Source organism: Lissotriton helveticus, chromosome 8, assembly GCF_964261635.1.
Source record: "Lissotriton helveticus chromosome 8, aLisHel1.1, whole genome shotgun sequence".
NCBI classification, from domain to species: Eukaryota; Metazoa; Chordata; class Amphibia; order Caudata; family Salamandridae; genus Lissotriton; species Lissotriton helveticus.
The window spans coordinates 1,220,389,109-1,220,413,094 of record NC_136069.1 but is presented as its reverse complement, the minus strand read 5'-3'; the positions used below and the strand labels follow the sequence as shown (position 1 = coordinate 1,220,413,094).

The following is a 23,986-nucleotide window of genomic DNA, read 5'->3' as shown; positions in this document are numbered from 1 at the left end:
TACCTGCACTAAACATTTGATTAGACACTAATTAACATTCTTGCCACATTGGTTCTAAGTGCTGCCTACAATGCCTTGGTAAGTCTTCAACAAAGGATTTGGGGAAGTCCCAAATATCTCAGACATAGTGTTAAAGGAGGGAAGTGTTACAGGATATCTTTAGTGCAATAGCCGCTGTTGTATTGTATTGTAAATACATTTATATAGCGCTAACTACCCCTGACGAGGCGTCAAAACGCTTTTTCGACTAGTAGCACGCTACTCCGGAACCCATAAAGGATTAGAGTTAAATTAGTATATTGAAATATGAAAGTACTTTGAGTGGTGGATATGTTACTCATTTATTGGATTCAGAAGGATAGCAGAGGGATAGAAGAGGAAAAAAGGGTGGCATTTATATTGTGCTTGTTATCCCTGATGGGATGTTAAAGCTCTTTTTTGGCAAGTAGCATGATACTCTGGAACCCATAAAGGATTAGTGGTGAATTAGTATAGTGAAATATGAAAGTAATTCGAGTGGTAGATATTAGTCAGTTATTTGGCTTGAGAAGGATAGCGGAGAGATAAAAGAGGGAAAATAGGTTTGCATTTATATAGTGCTTGGTAACCCTGATGGGGTTTTAAAGTGTTTTTCTTGGCAAGTAGCATGCTACTCTGGAACACATAAAGGATTAGTGGTGAGTTAGTATAGTGAAATATGGAAGTAATTTGAGAGGAGGATATAGTAGTCAGTTATTTAGATTGAGAAGGGTAGCGGAGTGATTGAATAGGGAAAATCTTTGCATTTATATAGCGCTTGTTACCCCTGATGAGGTGTTGAAGTGCTTTTTTGGAGAGTAGCTTGCTACTCTAGAACCTATAAAGGATTAGTATAGTGAAATATGAGTAGACATGTTAGTCTGTTATTTGGTTTGAAAAGGATAGTGGAAGGATAGAAGAGGGTAGGATTTAGACTTTTTGTTTTATTCTTTCGGAGGTCACAACAGTAGGAGGGGGCTTGGGATGAGTAAAAGGGATGTGGAGGGGAAGAGTCAGAGGGAAGGCTTTAGAAAGGCTTATTTGGGGTGATTGGTATTGTAAAAGAGTTATGCGATGATGCAAGGAGAGTAGAGTAGGGAAGAGTCTTGAAAAGGTTATTTTTGGGGTCATAGTAGTGGCATGGGGTTTGGGATGAATGAGAGAGTGGAGGTAGAGGAGATATGAATAGAGGTCTAGGTAAGAAATAGGGTAGTGCATTAGAAATAGTAGTAGAAAGAGGTTTAAGTATGCCCTAGTGTCCAAAAATTATTTGAGGTACCTGTTCAGTGCACACGGTTAGTGCAGCGCATGCAGACGTAGCAAACATCCAGTTTCAAAGTTTAATTCTGGCAGGGGTGAATGTTGGATAAACTAATAAAGCCAGAAGTTGATCAAACCTGCAAGCAGAAGTAGTTCCTACAAAACAGTTTTAAAGTAAGCAGTTCAACTGGGCACCTGCGAATTAGCTTGAACTGGTATGCCATCAGCAAAATTAGCACTGGGTTCAAATTCTTCCGGGGCACAATAAATTGTAGTGGGAGGGAACAAGTAAAGCAAGCCTTTTAGAAAGCATGCCTGCAGTGGCAAGCTAAACAAGGAAAGCTGATCAGGATGGCAAATAAATGCAGACAGACCTGATCGAAAGACTAACTGTGGCCACTGCCAGGCTCTGCTGTGCAAGGGACAATGCAAACATTAAGGCATCGGAAAGGTGAGATGTAAATGGATTATTGACTTCTGACTCGCACAACTCTACACTTGTTTCAGAGGCCTGTGTAGACAGATTTAGTTTGCAGACTTCCTAGGCACCTGGAGGTTGTCTGTGATCTTATCTGGAAGATTAGGAATGCATCTGAATCTGAACCAAAAATTTCCTTCAAGTGCATGAAAGTTTGGTGCCTGGAAAGGTGCTCAGATACTGGTTCAACACTGAAAATAGCCCTGACTCTCTTTGGCTACACTGATATTTCTCCTACTGGTTCTGTAGCTGGTGCTGGAGTTGGCTCATTGGGAGACACCCCCACCAATCTTGGAGTCAGTGCCAATGAGGGCCCCAAACAAACAGTGGCCAGTGCCTTTCTCAGTTGTGACCTTGAAGGCAGAGAAATGAGTGGCGTAGAGGTGGGAGCTTCCAGATTCACAGTTTCACAGGATGGGACCTCCTAGCCTCTAGGAGGATGGTTACAGGGCTGTCCTGAAAAGATTCCGCATTAGTAGCCTGAAGGCGACCGGGGAAACTCCATTCTCGACTTCTTAGGTGAAGGGAGTTCACTCAACTTGAAACATAATTCTAGTATCAGCAAACATTGTCAGGACTCCAAACAGTCCCAGAAATGGGACCTCTGCCTCCTTATGAGAATGTTCCCTTGAAGGTTAATGTCTTTGGGATAGGGAGTCTGCTAAAAGGGCCTTCCTAAATGCCTAAGCCAAACATAATTTGGCCTCTTGTCCCAATGATTTTTGGGCGCCTAGAGGTGCAATAGTCACAGACCGCAGCTCAAACCAGCATTCCACACATATAGTTGCAAAGGACATTGTCTTTTGGCAACACCTGCAATTGAGGCTCTTAGAAGAGGCATTTGACCTAGTGACTGTCAAAAACGAATAATTTCATCAGTGAGACACCAGGAGAAAGCTCTAGACTGAACTGATGAGGAGCAGAAAAAAAGGGACTAAAATCATTGCGCTTGTGATAGTCGAATATAATCAGTTGACAAAATATCTGGAAGAGGACTTGAGCTGGAGCTGTGTGGCACCACCTGGTGCTACATGGGAGTCATCATTGAGGGGAAATATCTTAGCTGTCAATCTGAAGCCTATGAGAACCTTCAATATGTGAAGAATTTGCAATAAGGAACTAGGAACAAGAAATAAGGAATAACATGATTCTTTTATGATGGTGCCCTTTATTTTTACTGATAAATCTGTCAAGCCCTAATCTATTTTATGTTTGTATGGTCCCATCAGCTGTGCTGGTGGAATTGTTTTGATTATTTCTTAACTGATTAAACCCAGCTGCTCTATGCCTTTGAAGGGGCCTCCTCATTAGCGGACAAGTCTTTTAAAGATTGCTAAAGGTGGTTTTCAACTGGATGCATAGCAGCCAGCTGAAATGTAAATCTGATAAAACTGAAATTCTTCTTTTTGCCTCTCATACCAACAATTGGTGGGAAGTGGCCTGACCTTCCTCACTGCCCCACCCCCCTACTGAGTGGCAAAAAAATCTGGGAGTCAAATTTTACAGTCAACTTTCATTGTAACCACAGATTTCAACAAAGGTTGGCACCTGTATTGAGTTGCTTCTGACCCTCAAGAAATTTCTATACATGTTACCACCATAGTGCAAAGAGACAGTGTCAACGCGTTGGTTACATCTTGGCTGAACTATGCCAACGCCCTTTATCTCGGGGTGCTACGTCGGCTCCAGGTTGTCCAGAATGCCATTGCTTGCCTTATTTTGAGACTTCCCAGACCGACTTCAATCTCCACAATTCTAAGATCTCTCCACCGGCTGGCTATCAAAAGTGGGTTCTTTTTAAATATCTATTCTCGGCTCACTGGGCACTTTTCCGGGCTGCCCTTGGTTATCTCGCAGTCAGATGTTCACCTTACTGCACTCACAGATCTCTGCGGTCAGTGTTGGCAGCATTGCCTCAAATTAAGCACATGAGGATGGGATGGAAGTATTATACTTTTCTCACTGCTAAGGCTTGGAACTCTGGACCCTGTCTTCGGACAAAGCTTTTCACAGCAAACTGAAAACTTGGCTCTTTTCCTCTGTTTAATAGTCAATATTTCACTCAAGTTTTTTTTTTTTGGGATGCAACTGTAATCTTCACTACAGGGACTTTCGGTTGAGTAGCTGAGCACCCTATATATCCCTCTCATTCATTCACTCTTTCATAACATGCATCTGTCAGACATTGTGGCATTTGGCAGTGAAAAGAAAAGGATATTTTGAAAACGGCTAGCTGTTGAACATTTACCTACTATCCATATCCATCCTCTTGCTGTTCCTGTCAGGAGACGTGGAAGTTTTGGGGGACAGAAGCATGCCTTCTTCTTGCAGATAAAACAATTCAAGTTAGACTTGGGATCTGATTTTAAAAGTTTGGGTCTTGTTGGGGAAACTCATATTTCTTGAGCAGCTGTGGGGTTCCTTCTTTAACAGTGCCATGTGTAAGGAATTTCGTCTCCACTAATTCTAGTAAGTCTCAATCAATCAATAGACGGAGGGGGCCTTAGTAATGCCCTTTGATGAAGTTACACCATAATTACAAACACCATTCTTTGAGGTGCTTTCAAGGGGATCTTCTTGTGTAAGGAATTAATATAACATGTTTTTACTAAATAATTTAAGTTAAAATAAAGTTATTGTTTACTTTTCCCTATACTTTATCAGAGGAGTTAGGGTAAAGATTAGGGAAAATTAAAAAGTGTATACAAATTTAGAATACATTATTACAAATATTTTTAAGAGAAATATGAATGTGAATTAATTGCATTTATGTATTATCATGTAGAATATTTTTTTTAAAGTATGCTACAGTACTATTGGCTTATTTTGAGTTAAATCTTTAAGTAATTATAATATATTAAATTAGAAAATATATATCCTTTTGAAGTTTAAATTCAAAAATTAAATTCCTACCAAAAGCAAAAACAATGTAATGTATTTATTGTGTATTAATAATTATTAAAAATAAAGTACAGAATTAAGTAAACATAGTCTATTTATATTTTAATAAACAATGATGGTATATTATTTTATACATTTGATAAAAGTTGTTAAAATATTTAAAAATTAAATATCTTTTATTTTTAGAAGTTTTTAACACTAAATCATATTTACTTATGTTTTTAAATAATTTAATTTAACAATATTTCCTATGGAGTTTTATTTTAAGTCTATACCTCCAATATTTTCTAGACTAAGTTGAGCAGTAGCAGTGGTTAGCCATGAGGGGCCTTGGACCTACTACTGTTTCTTTTTGGCTGCAATATCTTACACTCATACCTGTGGTTTCACAACCTGTTGCAGCAGATGGAGCTGTGTAAGGATATCATGTGCAGTTTGCATATTAATAGCTCCTCAGGCAGTGCTCTGTTTGAGTGGAGATGGGCCTTCAAGTAGGTTGTAAGACTCTAACAGAGCACTGCCTTCTAGTGCCCTAACCAATGGAATTGCCCTCAGTCATAATTACACTGTGACTGACAGTACAGGGCCCATATCTGACCCTGCACTACAAACCACACTATATATGTGACTGAAAAATTCACAATATAAAAACTTCAACCAGGTGTGAGAGTTGTGTGCCCTATGGTCTATAGGCTCAGTTCAGCATCTAAGTAGAACCTAAAGAAGATCCCTTTCGGGCAACAGAGGGTAAGTAAAAAAAAGCAAATGTGTGTGCTTATGAAAGCATGAGTGACTGAGAGTAAATGAGTGACTATATGAGTGAGAGAGTGAGTGATAGAGCATGAATGGGATAATGAGTGACAGTGAGTGAGTGAGAGAGTGTGTGACAGACTGAGTGAGAATGGATGAGTGAAAAGGAGAGTTAGTGAGTGACTAACAGTGAGCGACTGAGAGAGTGAGAGGGAAAATCACAGACAGCAAGTGAGAGTTGAGTGAATGAGTGACTGAGCCAAGTCTGATGCCTGAGTATATTCAAAAGGTGAAGAATCTACAGTTACAAATCTCTATCTGAAACAAAGATACAGACTCAGGGTGGTGAATATTGCTCATGTAATTTTCAACTTGGATTGTCGACCTTGAGCAAAGTAGCCCAATGCTGTAACTAATGTTACAAACTCTAGCAGAAAGAGGGGTTCATGCATCACATTAGCCAAGGAATTGAAATATCAACAGAGACTTGCCTCTTTGGCTGATGACCTCTCCAGACTTTGATCAGTTGCTTTTTGTGCTTGTAGTACCTAAAAGGCAGATAATAAAACTGAAGAACATGGGCAAAACAGGCATATCAAAATATGTACGTATCAAAGCAATAGAATACAAAGAATATTATGCAACTGTTGGTTAGAGGGTTTTCAAATGTGTCCATTACTTTTTTTCATGTACTATTATATTACTTTCCTAGTGTTTAAGATAGCTCTTGGAGCTTTTGTGAGGGATCTATGCAAGTAAGACCCAAGTCATGATAGTTAGCAAGGAAAAATCACTTGTAATTTGTGTTCTCCAACGTGGCACTCCTGATTGCCGCCATAAATATTTGATTAGTTTGGGAACATATTTTAGGAAATGCATGTTTTATTTAAAAATGCTGATAAATGTCACAGCCTGTCCAAAGCAATCACAAAAGGAAACCCCAATGAAAATGGGGAAGATGCGACCAGATATGATGCAGGTCTGTAGACTAGAAATATGACACTGCTCCTACAAGGACACAAAAAAGTTCAATAAGCAGTGGAATTCCAATACTACATTCAGGAAAAAATAAGAATGAGTGCTCTTCACCAACATCGATGCGTGAAACACTGCCTAAGGGTGCCTTACAGCTGAGAGGGTTTGAATTTCAGTAACCTATATAGGCTGAGGGGATTGATATTAGAAAAAGAGTCTTCCAAGAAAAATGGTGTAACAAAGTGTTGTAAATAGGTTCAAAGTGTGGATCGATTGATTTTGATAAAAGTACATTGAGCTCCTAAGCAGAAGGTGGTCTCCTTACGAGAAGAAAGACTTCTAAAAACCTTTAATGACAGGAACTTTGAAAAAAAAATTATAATGAACAAGTTACTTACATTCAGTAATGCGTTATCTTCTAGCGACTCTATCTAGGTGTAGATTCCTTACCATAGAATATTCCCCATACTTCAGGTTGAATCCGGGAAATCTTGATCAGCACCACTGTGTGCTGGTAGGTGGCGTTGTTCGACTCTGCATCAGCGGCGTCCGCACCAGAACTGACATACGCGGTGCATATACATAGGCACCACCTCAATGCACTGAGATCAGTTTTTCTTCGTGCCATTTCCATGACAAAGGCACAGAGCCATGACTAAATGCTGATGGAGAAGTGTGCAGACACTACGGGCCTACGAGGGCCATCCTTTGGGGAGACATTTCTTTGCAGAAAGGGGAGTATAGGAGAGTTGGCAAGAGATCTGAGGCAAGAGTCTCTACCAGATAAGGCATTACCAAAGGCAAGTAACTTGTTTATCTTATAGACACATATTCGCAGATTCCTTACCTTAGAATAGATAACCAAGCAATAACGCGACGCAGGTGGGTCTGAGAACAGATTTAGACCAATGTCTGTCACGATGCAGCTGAATGTCTAGGCAGTAGTGTTTGGTAAACTCCTGGTCTATTAAATGTATTGAGAGACTCCTTGGCAGGTCACACAACTTGATCTTCCGTGAATGCAGTGACAGAGTTCATGATTTGTAGCCCACTTGCTTGTCTATGTAGCACATGGTTGTTAATGTACCCGTTTGAATCAGAACCTTACTTGCCATCAGAGACAATAGAAAAACCTTGGGAGCTAGATGGGCTGCCCTGAGTTACAAGTAATTTATATGATGACAGCTCTAATTTTCCGACAAACTGCCTTGCACAGATAGAGCTCCTACATGAGCTGCCCACCTTGAAAGAAAAGCATTTGTCACAATTATATAGGTTGGAGGCTCCTGCAGGAAAGGGTTTCCTTGAAATAGATTTTCTGAGTTATGACACATGAAAGAGAATGCCTTGCGGTCACTGACATGCAGAGTTTATTGTCTCAATTCTTCACCTTTGAGATCACTGAACTTCGAAATATTGCCAGAGAGGTCTTATTTGAAACAATAGAAATGCAGAATGCGATAGACAGGAGATCAGTCACAATGGAAGTCTTCAGGAATGGATTAAATTTCTCACAGATTAATGACACTCTCTCCTTCGAAGGACATATTTTTTCTTGCACTATGGCTCTAAATAAGACAGAAACTGAGTTGGAGATGTTATTGACTTCTGTATGTTAATGTGTACACTCAGACTAAGCAACAGTCACCTTGTTGCTCAAATCCCTATTCATTCTCTGTGAGCTGGGTGCCTTTAACAGCCAATCATCTAGCTAAGGGCAGTTGGACATTCATTGACACTGAAGTTATGCTGCTACTACTGCCAAGAATTTTGTAAACGTTTGAGGCGTGGACAGCATAGCAATAGAAAGAAACATGGGGGCGTGGCCAAGCCGGCTGCGATGGTGGCAGTGTTTTGCTGAGGCTCGGTGGCATGCCGGGATTGTGTATGCTTCCCGGCGTCGATCCGACAGCAAAACAGATATTTATGGACCGGACCTCACAGGGCATCCAGCAACGCTCAGCCCCAGCTGCCATACCGGGGGCTTTAAGTACATTGCAAGCTTTCAGGAGCCCGTCGCTGGAGGACAAAATGGTGGCCAACCGGGATCTCGCTCGTCTCCCCAGCAACCAGGCTGCATAGAGAGCTCCCGACCCAGCTACCATTGTGCAGGGTCGGTGGGGCCAAGCTGCGGAGATTGTGGGCGGTCCATGCACCCGGCCGCCATCGTCAGCGCGGCCGCGGGCTGTCATTCCGGACGGCCCTGGGGGGGTCCTGGCTGCAGCCGCAGGAGAGTGAAGCGACGCTGGAAAGCGGGGAGACAGACAACGGCTGCTCGAGGTCCACGAGCAAAGGCGGGCCTCCACGCGGGAGGCAAGCGACCACAAGTGGAATTCTTTCCCCCTCTGCAATAAGACGCCGGGCCGCCATCTCAGATGAGGTCGCTTGTCCCTAATATGGCGCCCGGCGCTGGTGACCGTTAGGCGCCCACGAGGAGAGAGCGAGGCACCAGCCATAGTTGGACAGACTGCAGGCGGTGAGTGACATGAGTGCAGACCCCCCAGAGGCCTCCTAACACCGGGGGGGCATGGGGCACACCCACATTGCCACCACAGCCCATCGGCACCTCTTGCCTGACCCTAAGATGGCGGAGTGACGGCCTGCTTCACATCAGGACTGACAGTCTACCCCTCCACCGGACCGGCAACTGCCTACTCCTCACTGGCGCTGCAAGGCATCTGGGGCCCACACTGATACGAGGCCACAACTACATCTGCTCCAGGTTATTGAAGGGGCTCATGGCCAGGGACAGTGGAAAGAGAAAGGGGGGGGATACCAAGGCCAGCAACAGTGGTCACCCTGTGATGACTGAGACCGGCAATCGTGATTCAAACGCTATGATACCATGGAATATGGACTTCTCTGAGTCGTAATACACATGGGGGAAAGCCTATACATACATACTGAGAGATGATCATACACCTATACACCCCCGCAGTGTAACCTACGCGGTGCTCGCCATAGCACGCAACTGAGAAAGGGTCACCCTCAGGCCAACCGGCGAAAGTGCTTGCTGGGGAGCATACAACACCTAGACCCTACCCAAGAAGCACAAAAGACCCCACGGGACACGCGATTCTCCACGACTCCGCATCGCGCGAACCCGAGCGCTACTGTACTGTACGGGGGTCACGATGGGAAAACCCAGAACCACACAGACCACCACGGTGCCGGAGACCGCACCCAAAAATATGCTGCAATCCAAGGTGGGGGACGCACTGGCAGCGACCCCCTCTGACATGTCCATATCGGACAAGCTTGACCGAGTGTTAGCAGCCATCGAACTATCCCAAGTGTCAATGGAGGAGAGGCTTGGCACTTTGACTACCGACATCTCCCTAATCAAAGATGACCACCGGAAACTAGCTGATAGAGTCAACGAAGGGGAGAAGAACATGGCGGACATGCAGCCTGCAATAAAGGACCAGCAGAAGACGATTCGAGATGTCCTAAATTGCCTGTCCATAATGGAGGAGCGCGTAGTGGACCTGGAGGGTCAGTCCAGACGCTGTAGCATACGGGTGCTTGGATTACCAGAGGGGATTGAGGGACAGGACTCGGTGGGTCACAAGGAGACATGGCTAAAGTCCTTCACCCCAGCTGCGGACAGGTCGGCCTTCTTCCCAATTGAGCGTGCTCACAGAGACCGAGCGTGCAGACCCCAACCCAGAGCACCCAGCAGCCAATGCTCGTGAAGTTTCTGCATTTTGGGGATCGGGATGCTGTGCTCAGGGCTGCTAGAAGAACTGGTCCCCTCTGAGTCGAGGACAAGCAAGTGATGAATTTTCCAGATCAAGCGAGGGCGGTACAGCAGCAGAGATCGCTCTTTCTAGAGGTTAAGCGACGGTTGTGGGCAAACAATATCCAGTACTATCTTTTTATTTCCCGCAAGACTCAGAATTGTCTACAAAGACTCAACCTTATTTTTCATGTGTGCAGAGGAGGCGAGAGACTGGGCAGACATGCACTGCCCGCAGCAGCCCGGATCAGGAATGGAGCGAGGCCGCAGGAACAGGGCGCAGAGGCCCAGAAAACGCAACCCCAATAAAGGGCAAAATGCCAGGGACGTTCTGGCAAGGAGCCTAGCATTTGACTACCCTGATCTCGAGCAGATTATGCAGGAGCACCGGGACGCTCTCTGGACCATATCGGCATTGCAGGTCTCCCTGATTTCTGATGACATGGACAGACCCCCGCGTCTGTTTTTCTCCACGGGCGAGGATGACAGTGACGGGGTGTCGTCCAAAGGAGATTCCATCACCCTACAGCAGGTCACTCCTCAGACAGCAGACTTCATGGGTAGGTCCCACGTAAGGGCACGGCACTGTGCCAGTAAGAGGGACACGGTAGTGAGACTCTAGTGGGGGACGGGCACGGGGACCCTGCTCACGGCGGGTTGGGGCGAAACCCCACCCCCCACATACACTGGTAGGTCTCGCATGCCGCTCGCACATCACAAACCAGCAGCAGTCAGGGACTAAACGACGCACATTGATCCTTCCAGTACCAATACATGGATCACCCTCGCATACACGAACTACCGCCCCCAAGGTTGTTAATTGTTTATTGACACTCTCATTCTTTCAGAGCGTCAGTTTGGACGTATTGCCCCCAGCGATAGGTCCCCAGTATTGGGACTGTTTCCTGACCCCAGTTCTTAGCTTACCCACCCCTCTCACCATGATCACTTGTTACTCCCCGGACATGGGGCAGGGGCACGCACACACTTCCCCAAGTAGTAACGCATATGACACTCACCGGCTAGTGAAAGGAGGCTCCCCTCTCATGGCAATAGACCGCACCCACGACCCATCCTCGGCTTCCCTATGGCACACACGGACTTCCAGTTCCTAACCCTGAATGTGCAGGGGATGCACACAGCCCAGAAGCGGTATGCGATATATGCATACATCAAGCAACAGCAGGCACAGATCATATCCCTTCAGTAGACCCACCTTACTGGGGAGGAACTGCGCAAACTTCAAAAGAAGTGGTTCGGGCACCTTCGGCGGCACGACCTACTCCGCTTTCGCGAGAGGAGCACTCAATTGGATCCGGCCCGGAGTGCCTTTTCGCGAAACCGGCAGACAAGTGGACCCTGAAGGCCGCTATGAGCTATTAGGAGGGTTGCTGGATGGGCTGCCCCTCCTTGTAGGCACTGTATATGCCCCAAATGTAGATCAGAGTGACACCGTTTTGGGTTACCCTACAAGCACGTTAGTGGGATTCACACAGTCCCCGTGGATACTGGGTGAGGACTACAATTGCTCCCTGGACCTCACGCTAGACAGATCCTGCCCCCTGGCGCGCGCTACCCAACCCATGCACAATCAGCCACATTCCGTGCCTGGGCTGCCCACTGGTCTCTGATGGAAGCATGGAGGCACACACACCCGACCTCTAAACTATACTCATTTCACTCGATACCACACAACCTGCGTGTCCGTCTGGACCGTTTTATGTGTACACAGTCCCTCAATCGATGCTAGAATCGGTATTGGTAACATTCCCCAAGCACGATCGGGATCCTTTGCTCCAAGATTCCTACCGACCCATCACGCTACTGACCACGGATTGTAAAATCCTGGGAAGGATCCTGCAGACAGGTTGACCGACATACTCCCCAGACTAGTGCACACAGACCAGAGTGGATTCGTCCCTGGAAGAAACACTTCCCAGAATATACGGTGATTGTTCCAGGTCCAGGACGGGGTACGAGGCAAGTTCCCGAGGGCCACGTGTCTCGTGCTGGCCCTGGAGAAGGCATTCGACACCCTGGCGTGGCAATATCTTTTCGGCGTACTACAGAGGGTGGGCATGGGATCCCAATTCACGGTGTACATCGGCTATTATATACGGATCTCACCACAAGGGTCCGATTAGGCCGCTCCGTATCTTCGCCCATCCCGATCATGCGTGGAACCCGACAGGGGTGCCCCCTGTCCCCTGTCATCTTTGCCCTTGCTATGGAGCCTTTGGCGGTCAGGCTATGGGAGGTGGGCGAGCAATAGGGCATCCCGTTGGGAGATCGCATGCATTGCGTCTCCCTGTACGCAGATGATCTCCTTATCTACATCAGAGACATCGCAGCAGACCTCACCTCCCTCTGGTCTACACTTGCAGACTTCGAAAGCGCTGCTGGACTCCGGGTGAACTGGCAGAAATCATCCCTCTACCCCCTGCATCCGAGTACCTCGCATAGAGAGATACATAAAGGAGACACCACGCTAGCATGGACGGGCGACGCCAAGTGATACTTAGGTGTCAGGCTCTTTCATGAGCCCCGAGACCTCCTAGAGGGCAACCATTACCGGGCTCTCCGGGGACTTAAAAGCCAGGTCGCTTTCCGGCGGACCCCCCCCCCCCCCCCCTGGCCCCCATTGGGAGGGTAGCCTTATCTAAAATGATCATGGTACCCCGGCTTCTATATTTCTTCACCAATATTCCAGTAGTCCTGCCGCAGACCTTCTTCCAGGAGCTCAATTCATTACTAATTTCCTTGATTTGGGGGAGAGGCAGCAGCAGAGTGGCCCTGGCGGCCCTGTAGTTGCCCGGCGATCAGGGAGGAATGGGCGCACCATCGTTAAAAGCCTATTTTCTGGCGGCGCAGCTGCAGTGGATATGGCGGTGGATGGCGCATCGCAACCTTGGGGAAACGCTGTCCCGGGACAGACAAGTGACGCTCCCGGAGCTGACCCGAATGCTCCTACCAGGCACCCTACCCGATTCAGCCCATACGCTGCTGGTCAAGGGCAGCCAGAGCCTGTACCATGCGAGTACACCGCATGTCCAAGGGGGCGCCATTGTATTCCCCATTAGTACCATTGGTGGGCCTCCCTAAGGGGCACGGGTTCTATACCGCGGGAGAGCTTACAATCTGGAGAGACCTCCAACTCACCGAAATGGAGGCCCTGCGCTCCGACAGCCAGTTGATCCCGTTTGCAGATCTAGTTGAAGAAACTGGGCTTCCAGCCGGCCAATTCCTGCTGCATAGGCAGCTGATGGCGGACTGTGAGCAGACCTGGGACCTTGGGAGCGGGGAATCTAAGACTCACCCGGTGCTACACACATTACTATGCATGGGGGCAGGCAGACACCACATCACATGGATCTATAAATCCATTATGGAACTCACACAGGTACCGCTAACCCGATTAAGGCTCCATTGGGAGGAATATTTCGGATGCGCCTTTCATGATCGTGAATGGCGGATGGCACTAGAACATCATAAAAAAGTGTCTCGCAATCAAAGACTCAAAAATATCTAGTTTAACATATTACACTGAGCTTATCTTACACCGGCGCGGCTCAAACGCTTCTACCTGACATCCCACTTCGACTGCCCCCGCTGTCACACCTTGGAGGCCACATTTGCCCATATGTTTTGGTCATGCCCAGTGATACAGCCCCTTTGGTCGACAGTGCACACCACCCTGCAGGCAGTCACAGGCCACACAGACTTCCACACATGGGAGGAATGTGCCCTATGTATTTTTAAGCGCAACAAACGGAAAAAAGTAGAGACTAAATTTGCCCTGCTAGCTGTGCTGTTGGCCAAATGCGGTGTGGCTATGTATTGGCGAACGGCGGAGGGGCCGCCAATCGCTGCATGGTGGGGGGCAATGCAGAAGTGGGCAGCAGCCAAGGAAGATCTTTTTTGACAAGAGGAGGCCCGTGGCATACGACGGCGACCTATCTCATTAGAATGGGCGACGCTCCTACAGGACTTTAGGCAAGCCCACACAAATGACACAGAGCATGCCAAACACCCCCAGGCGTCACTAGATTCACCTAGATTCCAGTCCACACAAGCGTTCTGTTTTCCACTCCCTCCCCATTCATGCAGCGCCAGCTCCATCTGGGTCCTCCCCTGGGAATCTTCGCACAGGCTGAGAGTAGGTAAAGTGTGCGACGCCTGCGTAACGATATGGGACCCTTTTACACTGACCCGTGCTTTTGGTGACCCCAGGCTCATCCCCTCCCCCCTCATTCCCGAGTTCTACATCCCCAAGTTTAGTTTGACACTTGCATTACCTATGAATGATACCCTTCACAGGGGAGTTAGATCAGAAACAGGTATACGGGTTGAAGAATGGCCGGGATCCTTTTATTAACTGCCTCCCCGATGCCTCCTGGCACCCTCGGGGGAGATGGTGGGAGGGGGTCCGCCCTCCATCAACAAATACACTATGTGTCCGCTTATTCCGCTACCCTTGTCATATGGCTGATGTTGTTACTTTGTACTACCGAAATGATCAAGCCGATTACAGTATGGCATGTACTATATGAAAATAAATAAAAAGGTTAACAAAAAAAATAATAATAATAGGAAGAAATATAGTTGAGTGTTCCTACTGCAAACCTCAAACACTTCCTGTGCTTTCTTGATACTGAAACGTGAAAGTAAGCGAACCAAAGATCTATAGCACCCATTCAATCCCCTTGATGGGAAATTTGGGCTAATGTATGGAACATTTCAGTTTTGATCCATTTGTTGATAATGCACAGAACCAATATTGGTCTGATTTACCTCTTCCAAACTTTCGTCTGAACCAGAAAATAACTGAAATAGAGTCCTTTTTTTCATGTCTTTTACATGTTTGACATTTCTTTTCCCAGGCTGACTAACTGAATCATTGATGTTGGCTGGGTAGAACAGCTGTGGGAATTACCTTGAAATGATGAGAGTAACCATGCTTTACAATAAGAACATCCATCTTTACTTTATCATCTTTACCCACCCTTTCAGGTGTGAAGACACCTCTCCCCTCACTTGAGTGATAAATACAAAGAAGGGGTGTATTAAGATGTCACTGATGCGGCTCACTGACATAATAATGATGTAAACAGTATCAATGCCCTAAAATATCGGGAAATTAATATTGTTTACAAAAATATTGTCTTCCTATACTTAACTAAAAAACACATGCATATTGATAACCAAAATATTGCTATCATAAATATGTATTTTCACTTATATCAATAACACGATTATCGGGAAACAAAAATATTGCCACCATTAAATAAAGATATAAAAGCACAAAAATATTGTAACCTCAAATATAAACTCCATAAATATCATTAAAAATCAATGCCTTTAAAGCAAACACATGCATATACCAACATTTACATACAAAAATTAAGAATAGCCACAAACAAAACAATCAACCAATATTCCAACATAATCATTTTTAATTATAAAAATAAGCATAAGTTAACCCAAAAAATGATAGAAAATCAAATCATAAAAAAAGACTGAAATGTATTTATAACATTTATTCACATTTAAACACAAAATTAATTTATTTTTATATATAAAAATTAATAATACATCTACATTAAAACAAATATAACGCTCTTTAAAAGGACATTATAAAATGAACGATAATTATCGTTTGCTATGAAAGGCAATAACTGAAAAAAATGCAAGCTAAAAGAACGCTAATCAATAAAATCACAACAGAAATAAAATTAACCAATAAAATTAAGAATTCAATTTAACTAATGAAAGATTGGCTAAGAGGGCCAGTAAATAACAATATAGAGGCTCTTTTGGAGACAAAAGAGAAACGACAAACAGACAGACTTATTTGCAGTCAACAGAGTACTGAGCAAGAACTGGTAAATTCTGAACTCAGGAGATAAGAACTTACCAAAACCACTGTTTGCCCTGAAACGTAGTAAGAATATTAGAGACATGGTAGTCCTTACTAGAAGACCCCCCAATCAGTGCAGGACTGACCAGAACACGTTATGGTCCCTTACATCTCTTAAGGTACACTTCCCATGTGGATCTTGCTCGGTTTGCCCTTATACTCTATCGACACCCATCATTGATCTGGGGCTCAAAACCCCATGGCAACTTCCGAAACATACAAATTGTAATACTGAAGGGGTTATATATCTTCTCAGATGCACATGTAAATTAGATTACATTGGCATGACTACTGAGAAGGTTAGGACCAGAATCATCGAACATCAGATCTCGGTGAGGTGCAATAAAACCCACACTAAACTTACCAGACACTTTGTCAAGCTTGCCCACAAAGAATATTACATAAAGTGGCTGGTGATATTAACCATACTTCTCACCAACCATGGGCACTCTTGAATCAGTTTTTTTTCACAGAGAATAACAATGGGTCTTCAGACTTAAAAGTGATACACAAGAATTAAATGACGACATTCCCTGGTCCAACCTAACACGCTGATATAGGTCTACAACATCACAAGACCAATACTGACACTGTTGGCTCCACCCTCCTCTATCTGTAGGAATTACTGACTGTTTCCATTCCATTTAATTGTGTGAATAGCTGAACAATACCATTAGTCCCTTAACATCTTTCATATCCCTGAATAAACAGTGGAACATCATTGCTCCAAGATAGACTGTACACACATGGATGCAGAGATTACATGGGTAAATGGAACGATTAGAGTAAGTACTTCCATATGATATGAATGAATAAAAAGACAGATCTAACACTCTTGCACATGCTTACAAAATGTAACAGATACTTTTAGCCCATACATGTTTAACGATACGTGTCCTTGATACTCCAAGCTGTGTAGGGCGTCACATTGCTTGCTCTACCATTACACTACAATGAAACTACAATTCCCTTGATCAGAAAATGAATATTGTTTACAAAAATATTGTGGTCCTATACAAAAAAAACATACATATCGAAAACCAAAATATTGGTATCATAAATATTTATTTTCACTTATATCAATACCCGATGATCGGGAAACAAAAATATCGCCACCATTAAATAAAGATAAAAAGCCCAAAAATGTTGCAACATCAAATATAAACTAAAATTCAATGCCTTCAAAGCAAAAGCATAAACATACCAGCATTTACACCAAAAATAAAGAATAGCTAGAATGGGGGGTTTCTTTCTCCTGCTTACTGCGAAGAGGCCCCAAACATGCTGAGGGCGTAGGTCCTTATGCCACCCAAAAAAGTACAACCCACAAAGGTCTCCAGCTTCTATACTCACACCCATAAAGGTCCTGCCAGCGATGGGGGAACGCAACCAGACAGAGCGATGGCCCTCACACGTGAGGATCTGATGGCCACACTGCGCAAATTTAAACAAGAACTTAGAGACGCCATCAAGGCTGATATGGGGGGTCGACTGGTGTCGCTGCAGGCGGATGTTGATTCCATAGGGGGCCGAGCTCTTGACCTAAAAGCAAAATATCTGGAGCTGGAGGACCGCGTACGTCTATTGGAGGCCCACTCTCAGGACTTAAGATCCCAGAGGACAGCCATGGTGCTACGATGTGAGGACCTTGAGAAGCATTCCTGAAGGGACAACATTTGGGTGAGAGGCCTGGAAGAAGGCTGCGAAGGTCCTGACCTGGAGGCCTTCATTGTGGGTCTCTTCTCGACAGTGCTGGGAGACTCTGAGCAGGAGGTGCGTCTCGAGCGGGTCCATATAGTGGGGCCTCGCGCAGCAGGTGAAGCCAAACAGCCCAGGTACGTTCTGGCAAAATTCAGCAGCTTCAAAATAAAGCAGCGCATCCTACAGAGGGTGCGAGCAACTGATAAGGTATCCTTCCAGGGCGCAACGTGCTCCCCTTATCAGGATGTAGCCCAAGCCACACTTGCCAGACGTCAGCTATTCCACCCCATCACGACTGCACTCAGAGACCACAAGGTGAAATACAGATGAACTTACCCCTTTGGATTAGCCTTCTCTCTAGATAACAAGAACTATCACTGCACTGAGCTGGAAGAGGCTTCTTCTATCCTGAACTGGGATGGCGCAGTGAGCTAAAAAACGGTGATGGATCAAGCCCTGATCTTTTGACTGGGTATGAGTGTTCTGCTTAATTCAGATGCCTTGTCCATCACCACCCCCTTTTCTGAATCGTTTTGGCCACTATAGGAGTGGAAGGGTATGCTCAGACATGAGTCCCTTGCTCACTGCACCATCAGGATTCAAGCAAGCCGGGCCAAAGACGGCTGTAATGCCAGAAACCGGTCCCCGGAAGCTTGTTTCCTTTCCAGTAAAGAATTGGCTTGGTAGTTTGGCCTGCCCTGTTCCCATGATGCACTGGGCCAGGGACAGACTAATTTGCATGTAGCCAGGTTCTGAACTGGGATGGTGCAGTGAGCTAAAAAACGGTGATGGATCAAGCCCTGATCTTTTGACTGGGTATGAGTGTTCTGCTTAATTCAGATGCTCTGTCCATCACCACCCCCTTTTCTGAATCATTCTTCTATCCTAGGCATCGAATCGCTAGCCCCAACCCAAGCAACAGCCTCAAGAGCGGTGGAAGAACCAAGGGGTCAAAGGAAGCAAGGGGCGCCCTTAGTCACAGTAGCCACGAGCTGGCAGGATTGATCAAGTATTTTGCTACACGCTGTACTCTCACCATATGGCATCTCGGGCCCTGATAGGGCTCGCATCTGGAGGGTCCTAGCGGGGGCCTTAGTTTTCTGTCCTTCGGACTGGGCCCACTCTGTCGCTGGGGCTGAGAAGAGGGGAGGTGGGAGCTGGGGATGCCCTGACCGTCATCAGCACTTAGGGGTATTCCTAATTATCCTCAGTTTGGTGCCTAAGTAACAACATAATGGGTCTTGGAGGCGGAATTTGGTTCGCCCCAGTCCATGCTCGAATTTCGCTTCTCCTTTATGGTAGAGAACCTACGAGCCCACAGTTATGGATTATTTTTGTTGTTGTTGTTAGTTTTGTTTAGGTGTGACGGTCCTTTATGCTTTCCTTTTAGATTGCTGTGGTATGATGAGGGGAGAGGGGGGGTGAGGTAGGTAGTGTTTCCCGGAGCACTAGGGGTGCAACAAGCGGTAGGTTCAATCACTTGAGGATGGGGGTTAATTGTTTAACTTGGAATGTGAAGGGCCTCAATTCCCCTAACAAACGGAACCAGATTTGGAAATTCCTTCATGATCACCAGATTAAAATAGTTGCTCTGCAAGCTACACATTTCACCCGCAAGGAGGAACAGCGCCTGAAACATAGGGCCTATCCACAGATTTTCCGCTCCTCAGCACACACGAAACACAGAGGGGCGGCACTTCTTTTTAACACCTCGATCCCATTTCATCATCATGACAAGAAAACAGACATGGAGGGGAGGTACTTGATGATTAGGGGTGAGCTGCGGAGGAGAGCCTGCACCATAGCCACGATTTATGCACCTAACACAGGTCAACACAAATTGTTGCTCTCTTTTCTTAAAAAGTTAGAGGGGTTCGCACCTGGTTGGAAACTTCAATCGGATATGGACTTGACGATGGACACCTCACACTCCCAGAGGGCACCAAGGGGGCTATTCAGCAAAACACTGAAAGAAGCACTTATGGGGTTTGGCTTAGTAGATGTCTGGAGGTCAGCATAACCCGTGACCTGGGATTATTCTTTTTTATCGCACTCCCATATGACATACTCCAGAATTGAGCACACATTCATAAGCCAGTCCCTTCGCTATACAGTAATGGGATCCCAATTTCACCCGATCTGTCTCTCGGATCACGCCCCTTTAGAGCTGACCCTAGGCTGGCCTGCCCCACGCTCCAAATTCACCAGGTGGTACTTTCCCAACTTCTTGTGCAGAGATAGACTCCTCAGGGACGAACTAAGAAAGGGAATTACAGAATTCTTTGACCTTAATGACCCAGAGCAAACCTCGCCTGCCAACATTTGGGATGCCTTCAAGTCAGTCCTTAGAGGGAAGTGTATTGATCGAGAGGCCACACTTAAGACACAACACAAACCTCGTACTGCCGAGAATGACCATAAGTCTTCCCCGTCTGTACAATCCCTCCGTAAGGTTACTCAGGTTAAAGGGAAACTCCAATCTATCTACACTAATGGGGCCGAAAAGTCTCTCCTACTCCTCCTAGCCCGTAACTATGAGGGTGAGAACAAGTTGGGCTCGTTCTTGGCACGTCAGCTACGAGTGCGGCATGAGAAGAATTACATCAAGTGCATAGTAGATGGGAAAGGGGTCTCCCACCAGAATGAGACGGGGAAGGCAAAGGCTTTTGGGGATTTTTATCACGCTTTGTACACAGTAGACCAATTAGGCGCACGTGTCCAAGACCAATACTTGGAGAGCCTTGCCCTGCCCAAGGTGCTCGACTCCATCAATGAGAGCTGAGTAGCCCCTTTATCGCTGAGGATGTAAAAAAGGTGATCGATTCGCTTAAGCTCCAAAATGCATTAAGCTCCTGATGGTCCTAATGCCCACTTCTATCGTATATTTGCTCCGGAAGTCGTCCCCCCCTAGTGACGCTCTTCACCGGCATTGCTGCTTCACAGAAGATGACCTCTCCAATGGTTGAGGCATTGATCTTTATCATCCCCAAACAAGGTCCTTCACACACTAGATGCGGAGAAGGCCTTTGATCGGGTTGACTGGGCCTTTATGAGCCGCACTCTACGCCGGTTTGGCCTCGCTGAGAGCTTTATCGGCATGGTCCGCGCAAATTATTGCAAGCCGCACTCTTAAGTTCGTGGTCAACGGGGTCACCTCGGAACCTTTTAACCTCTCAAGGGGCACCCCTCAGGGGTGTCCACTCTCCCCCTCCTATTTATGCTCAGCATAGAACCCATCGCATAGCGTATACGATCCAACCCGGACATAGGAGGAATCCCATTTGGCACGGATGAACACAGGATATCCCTTTTTTTGGATGTTGTGCTTCTTCCAGTCACGAGGAATGAATCCTTGCTCTCAACAATCCAGGCTGAACTCACCTCCTATGAGCAGGCCTCGGGCTTCAGGGTCAACCTCTTTAATTATTTCCTCCTTAACCTTACGGTGCCTAAGGACTCCATGAGGGCTCTTGTAGGTGTGATCCACTTCCCTCACTTTCCTTTGCTCACAAAGACATTACTTACCTGGGCATAAAACTCACCCCCAAGATGGAACACTTTTATTAAGCTAATTACCCTCCTCTGTTGCGCCCGCTTAAGGCGAATTTTGCAAGATGGCGGACGGCCTACCTCTTGTGGATAGGGTGGATAAACGCTATAAAAATTAACGTTTTCCCGCGTTTACTATATCTCTTCCAGTGCCTACCGACCTCTGTGGACCAAGCGCTATTCTCTAAATTGAAAACAATGATCACCAAGTTAATTTGGCTGGGGCAGAGAGCACGGCTCTCCAACTGCGTTTTGCCATGGATGAGGGAGGAGGGAGGGTTGGCCTTACCAGACTTCTCGGGTTGCTATAGGGCAGCCAAATTGAGGGTAATTACGGAGTGGTCCCTTTGAGAAAATAAAAAACTTTTGCTCCATAGGGATAGACAAATAACAGGAAGAACGATTTGGGACCTCTTGTGGAAACGCAAACAACTTCGACCATGCAATGTCTATATCAGCACACCCACGGCGATCACCCTAGGAGTTTGGGTTATATTGAAAAGATCCAATCCTTTTACCACCTTTCCTTCCCCATACACGCCCATACATTTCAACCCCGAGTTTCCACAGGCACTACAGAAGGGTCCCTTGAGGCTTGGCGGAGGGGGGCTGTCTCATGATTTTGCATCTGTTTGAGGGGGGGGGGATTGTTAACCATCCCGGAATGTACCCAAGCCTTTAATCTTCAGCCAGCTGAGGAATTCCACTATTTGCAGCTTAAGCACTGGGTTCTTCGACTGCAGATACAGCAGGCCGCCACCATGGATTTATCTCCCATTGAGAAATTTTCCCAGTCCGGGGCCTCATCAAAGGGGACCATCTCCTTCCTATGCTCACTCATACGGGTGGTGGGTTCCCGTCATACCTCTAGACACCAATGGTTTTGGGATGCACTCTTAGATGACCCGTTGCAAAAGAAACAATGGTCCTCTCTGTACAGGGATATCCCCAAGTTTGATTGCTCTATAATTTTAAGGGAGGCCCAATATAAAATGATGTATGAATGGTATCTATACCCCCAGAGGCTTCACACCATCTTACCTAATGCCTCGGACGGGTGTTGGAGGGGTTGCGGGCTGCTAGGTGACTTTCGGCACATCTGGTGGGATTGCCCCCACATCAAGCCCTTCTGGAAGGAGGTACTCACACAAATTAAACAGATCCTGGGTTACCCGATCCCAGACACAGTAGAACACACACTCTTGGGGATCTGGGATCCCAACCTGAAGCGTCAATTGCACGGGGATCGGTCTGTAATGTGGCCTTGCCTCAGGTGGCCAAGATGGCTGTAGCGGCAGCGTGGAAGAAAACAGAGGCCCCCTCCCTCACACAGTGGTACACCAGGTTATGATGGGCATTGGTAATGGAGAGGATGACAGACAACATCATAGAGGACTCCCGTAAATGATTTGACTATGTCTGGGACCCCCTGGTAGAGTACCTATCTGAAGCGTTTCCCCTGTTTGCTTGTGGTCCAAGGTTGTGAGCTCTCTACAGCTTTCATATCTAGAGCTTCCACTGACTCCCCCGATAGGCTGAGAGGGCTTCAGGGACAGAGGGCTTCCCTTCCGCTAGGGGCCCGGTCTACAACAGCAAATATCTTTGACTTTTTCTTTGACCAGGACACCTTAGTTTGGGGTTTTTATGTTCTCTTGTTATACTGGGGGAGGGGAATGGGAAGACTGACCGAAAAAGTTTTTTTGTGGATCTCCCTTGGAAGCACGATATCAATTGTGACTACAGGACCCAGCGGCAACCTAGGAGTTGGACGCTCATGATATTCCTAGTCCACGAACTGTATATGAAATTTTAGCACTCTGTAATGGTCGACAGACATGATGCCTTGGGGTCTCCTTCCCCTAAATGTCGTTTCGCTTTTCTGTGTAATTCTACATCTTTGAAATCAATAAAAAGATATTTGTCAAAAAAAACTATCAATATTCTAACAACAATATAACAATTAATAATTATAAAAATAGGCATACATTGCCCCAAAAATGACACCAAATCAAATCATAAAACGATACAGAAATGTATTTCTAACATTTATTCGCAATAAAACACATTTATTTCTTTTTATATATAAAACTAAATATACATCTACATGAAAGCACATTTAACACTCTTTAGAAATTATAAAAGGAACTCTAAGAAAATAAGTTACTTACCTGTAAACTGTGGTTCTCCAGTATTGGTATCTTTCTTAGACTCTCAAGCTCGAATCATTCCCTGTCGTCGAAGTGGGAGTCCCACGGTACATTAAAAGCAGTAAGTAATTACTTTAACATTAAAGTTAATAGAGAAAAAACATTCACTTTAATATCTCATCCTAGTCATTAGGAATGGTCCAAATGCAAGCCAATCAGGACACAGCACCCTCTAGACCCTTCTCCACAGAGGCTCCAGGCTCCCAGATTTTTGAGCACAGGTGGAATTTAAACGTGCAAAAAGAATAAACAGGGGAGCCTCTAAGGGAAGGAGGGTGGGTCACATGTGAATCTATGAAAGATACCAATACTGGAGAACCACAGTTTACAGGTAAGTAACATATTTTCTTCTCCAGTATTGGGGTATCTTTCATACATTCACATGCTTGAATCTGAATAGATAGCAGTATCATTATAGGTATGTATGCTGACATAAGGAATTCAGTCAAAAACATACGGAATCTTGTAGGTAATAAAATGCATCATAAATA

General features: G+C 45.7%; 1 protein-coding gene across 14 annotated transcripts in view; it reads right to left on the bottom strand.

Moving 5' to 3' along the window:
- LOC144773261 (uncharacterized) overlaps positions 1 to 23,986 on the bottom strand; it is a 7,170,044-nt gene that overhangs the window by 5,100,741 nt on the left and 2,045,317 nt on the right. For all 14 annotated transcript variants that reach the window (XM_078658159.1, XM_078658161.1, XM_078658167.1 and 11 more), the window contains one exon: positions 5,899 to 5,955. In XM_078658159.1, coding sequence (XP_078514285.1) covers positions 5,899 to 5,955 — 57 coding nt within the window. The remainder of the gene's footprint in view (positions 1 to 5,898; positions 5,956 to 23,986) is intronic.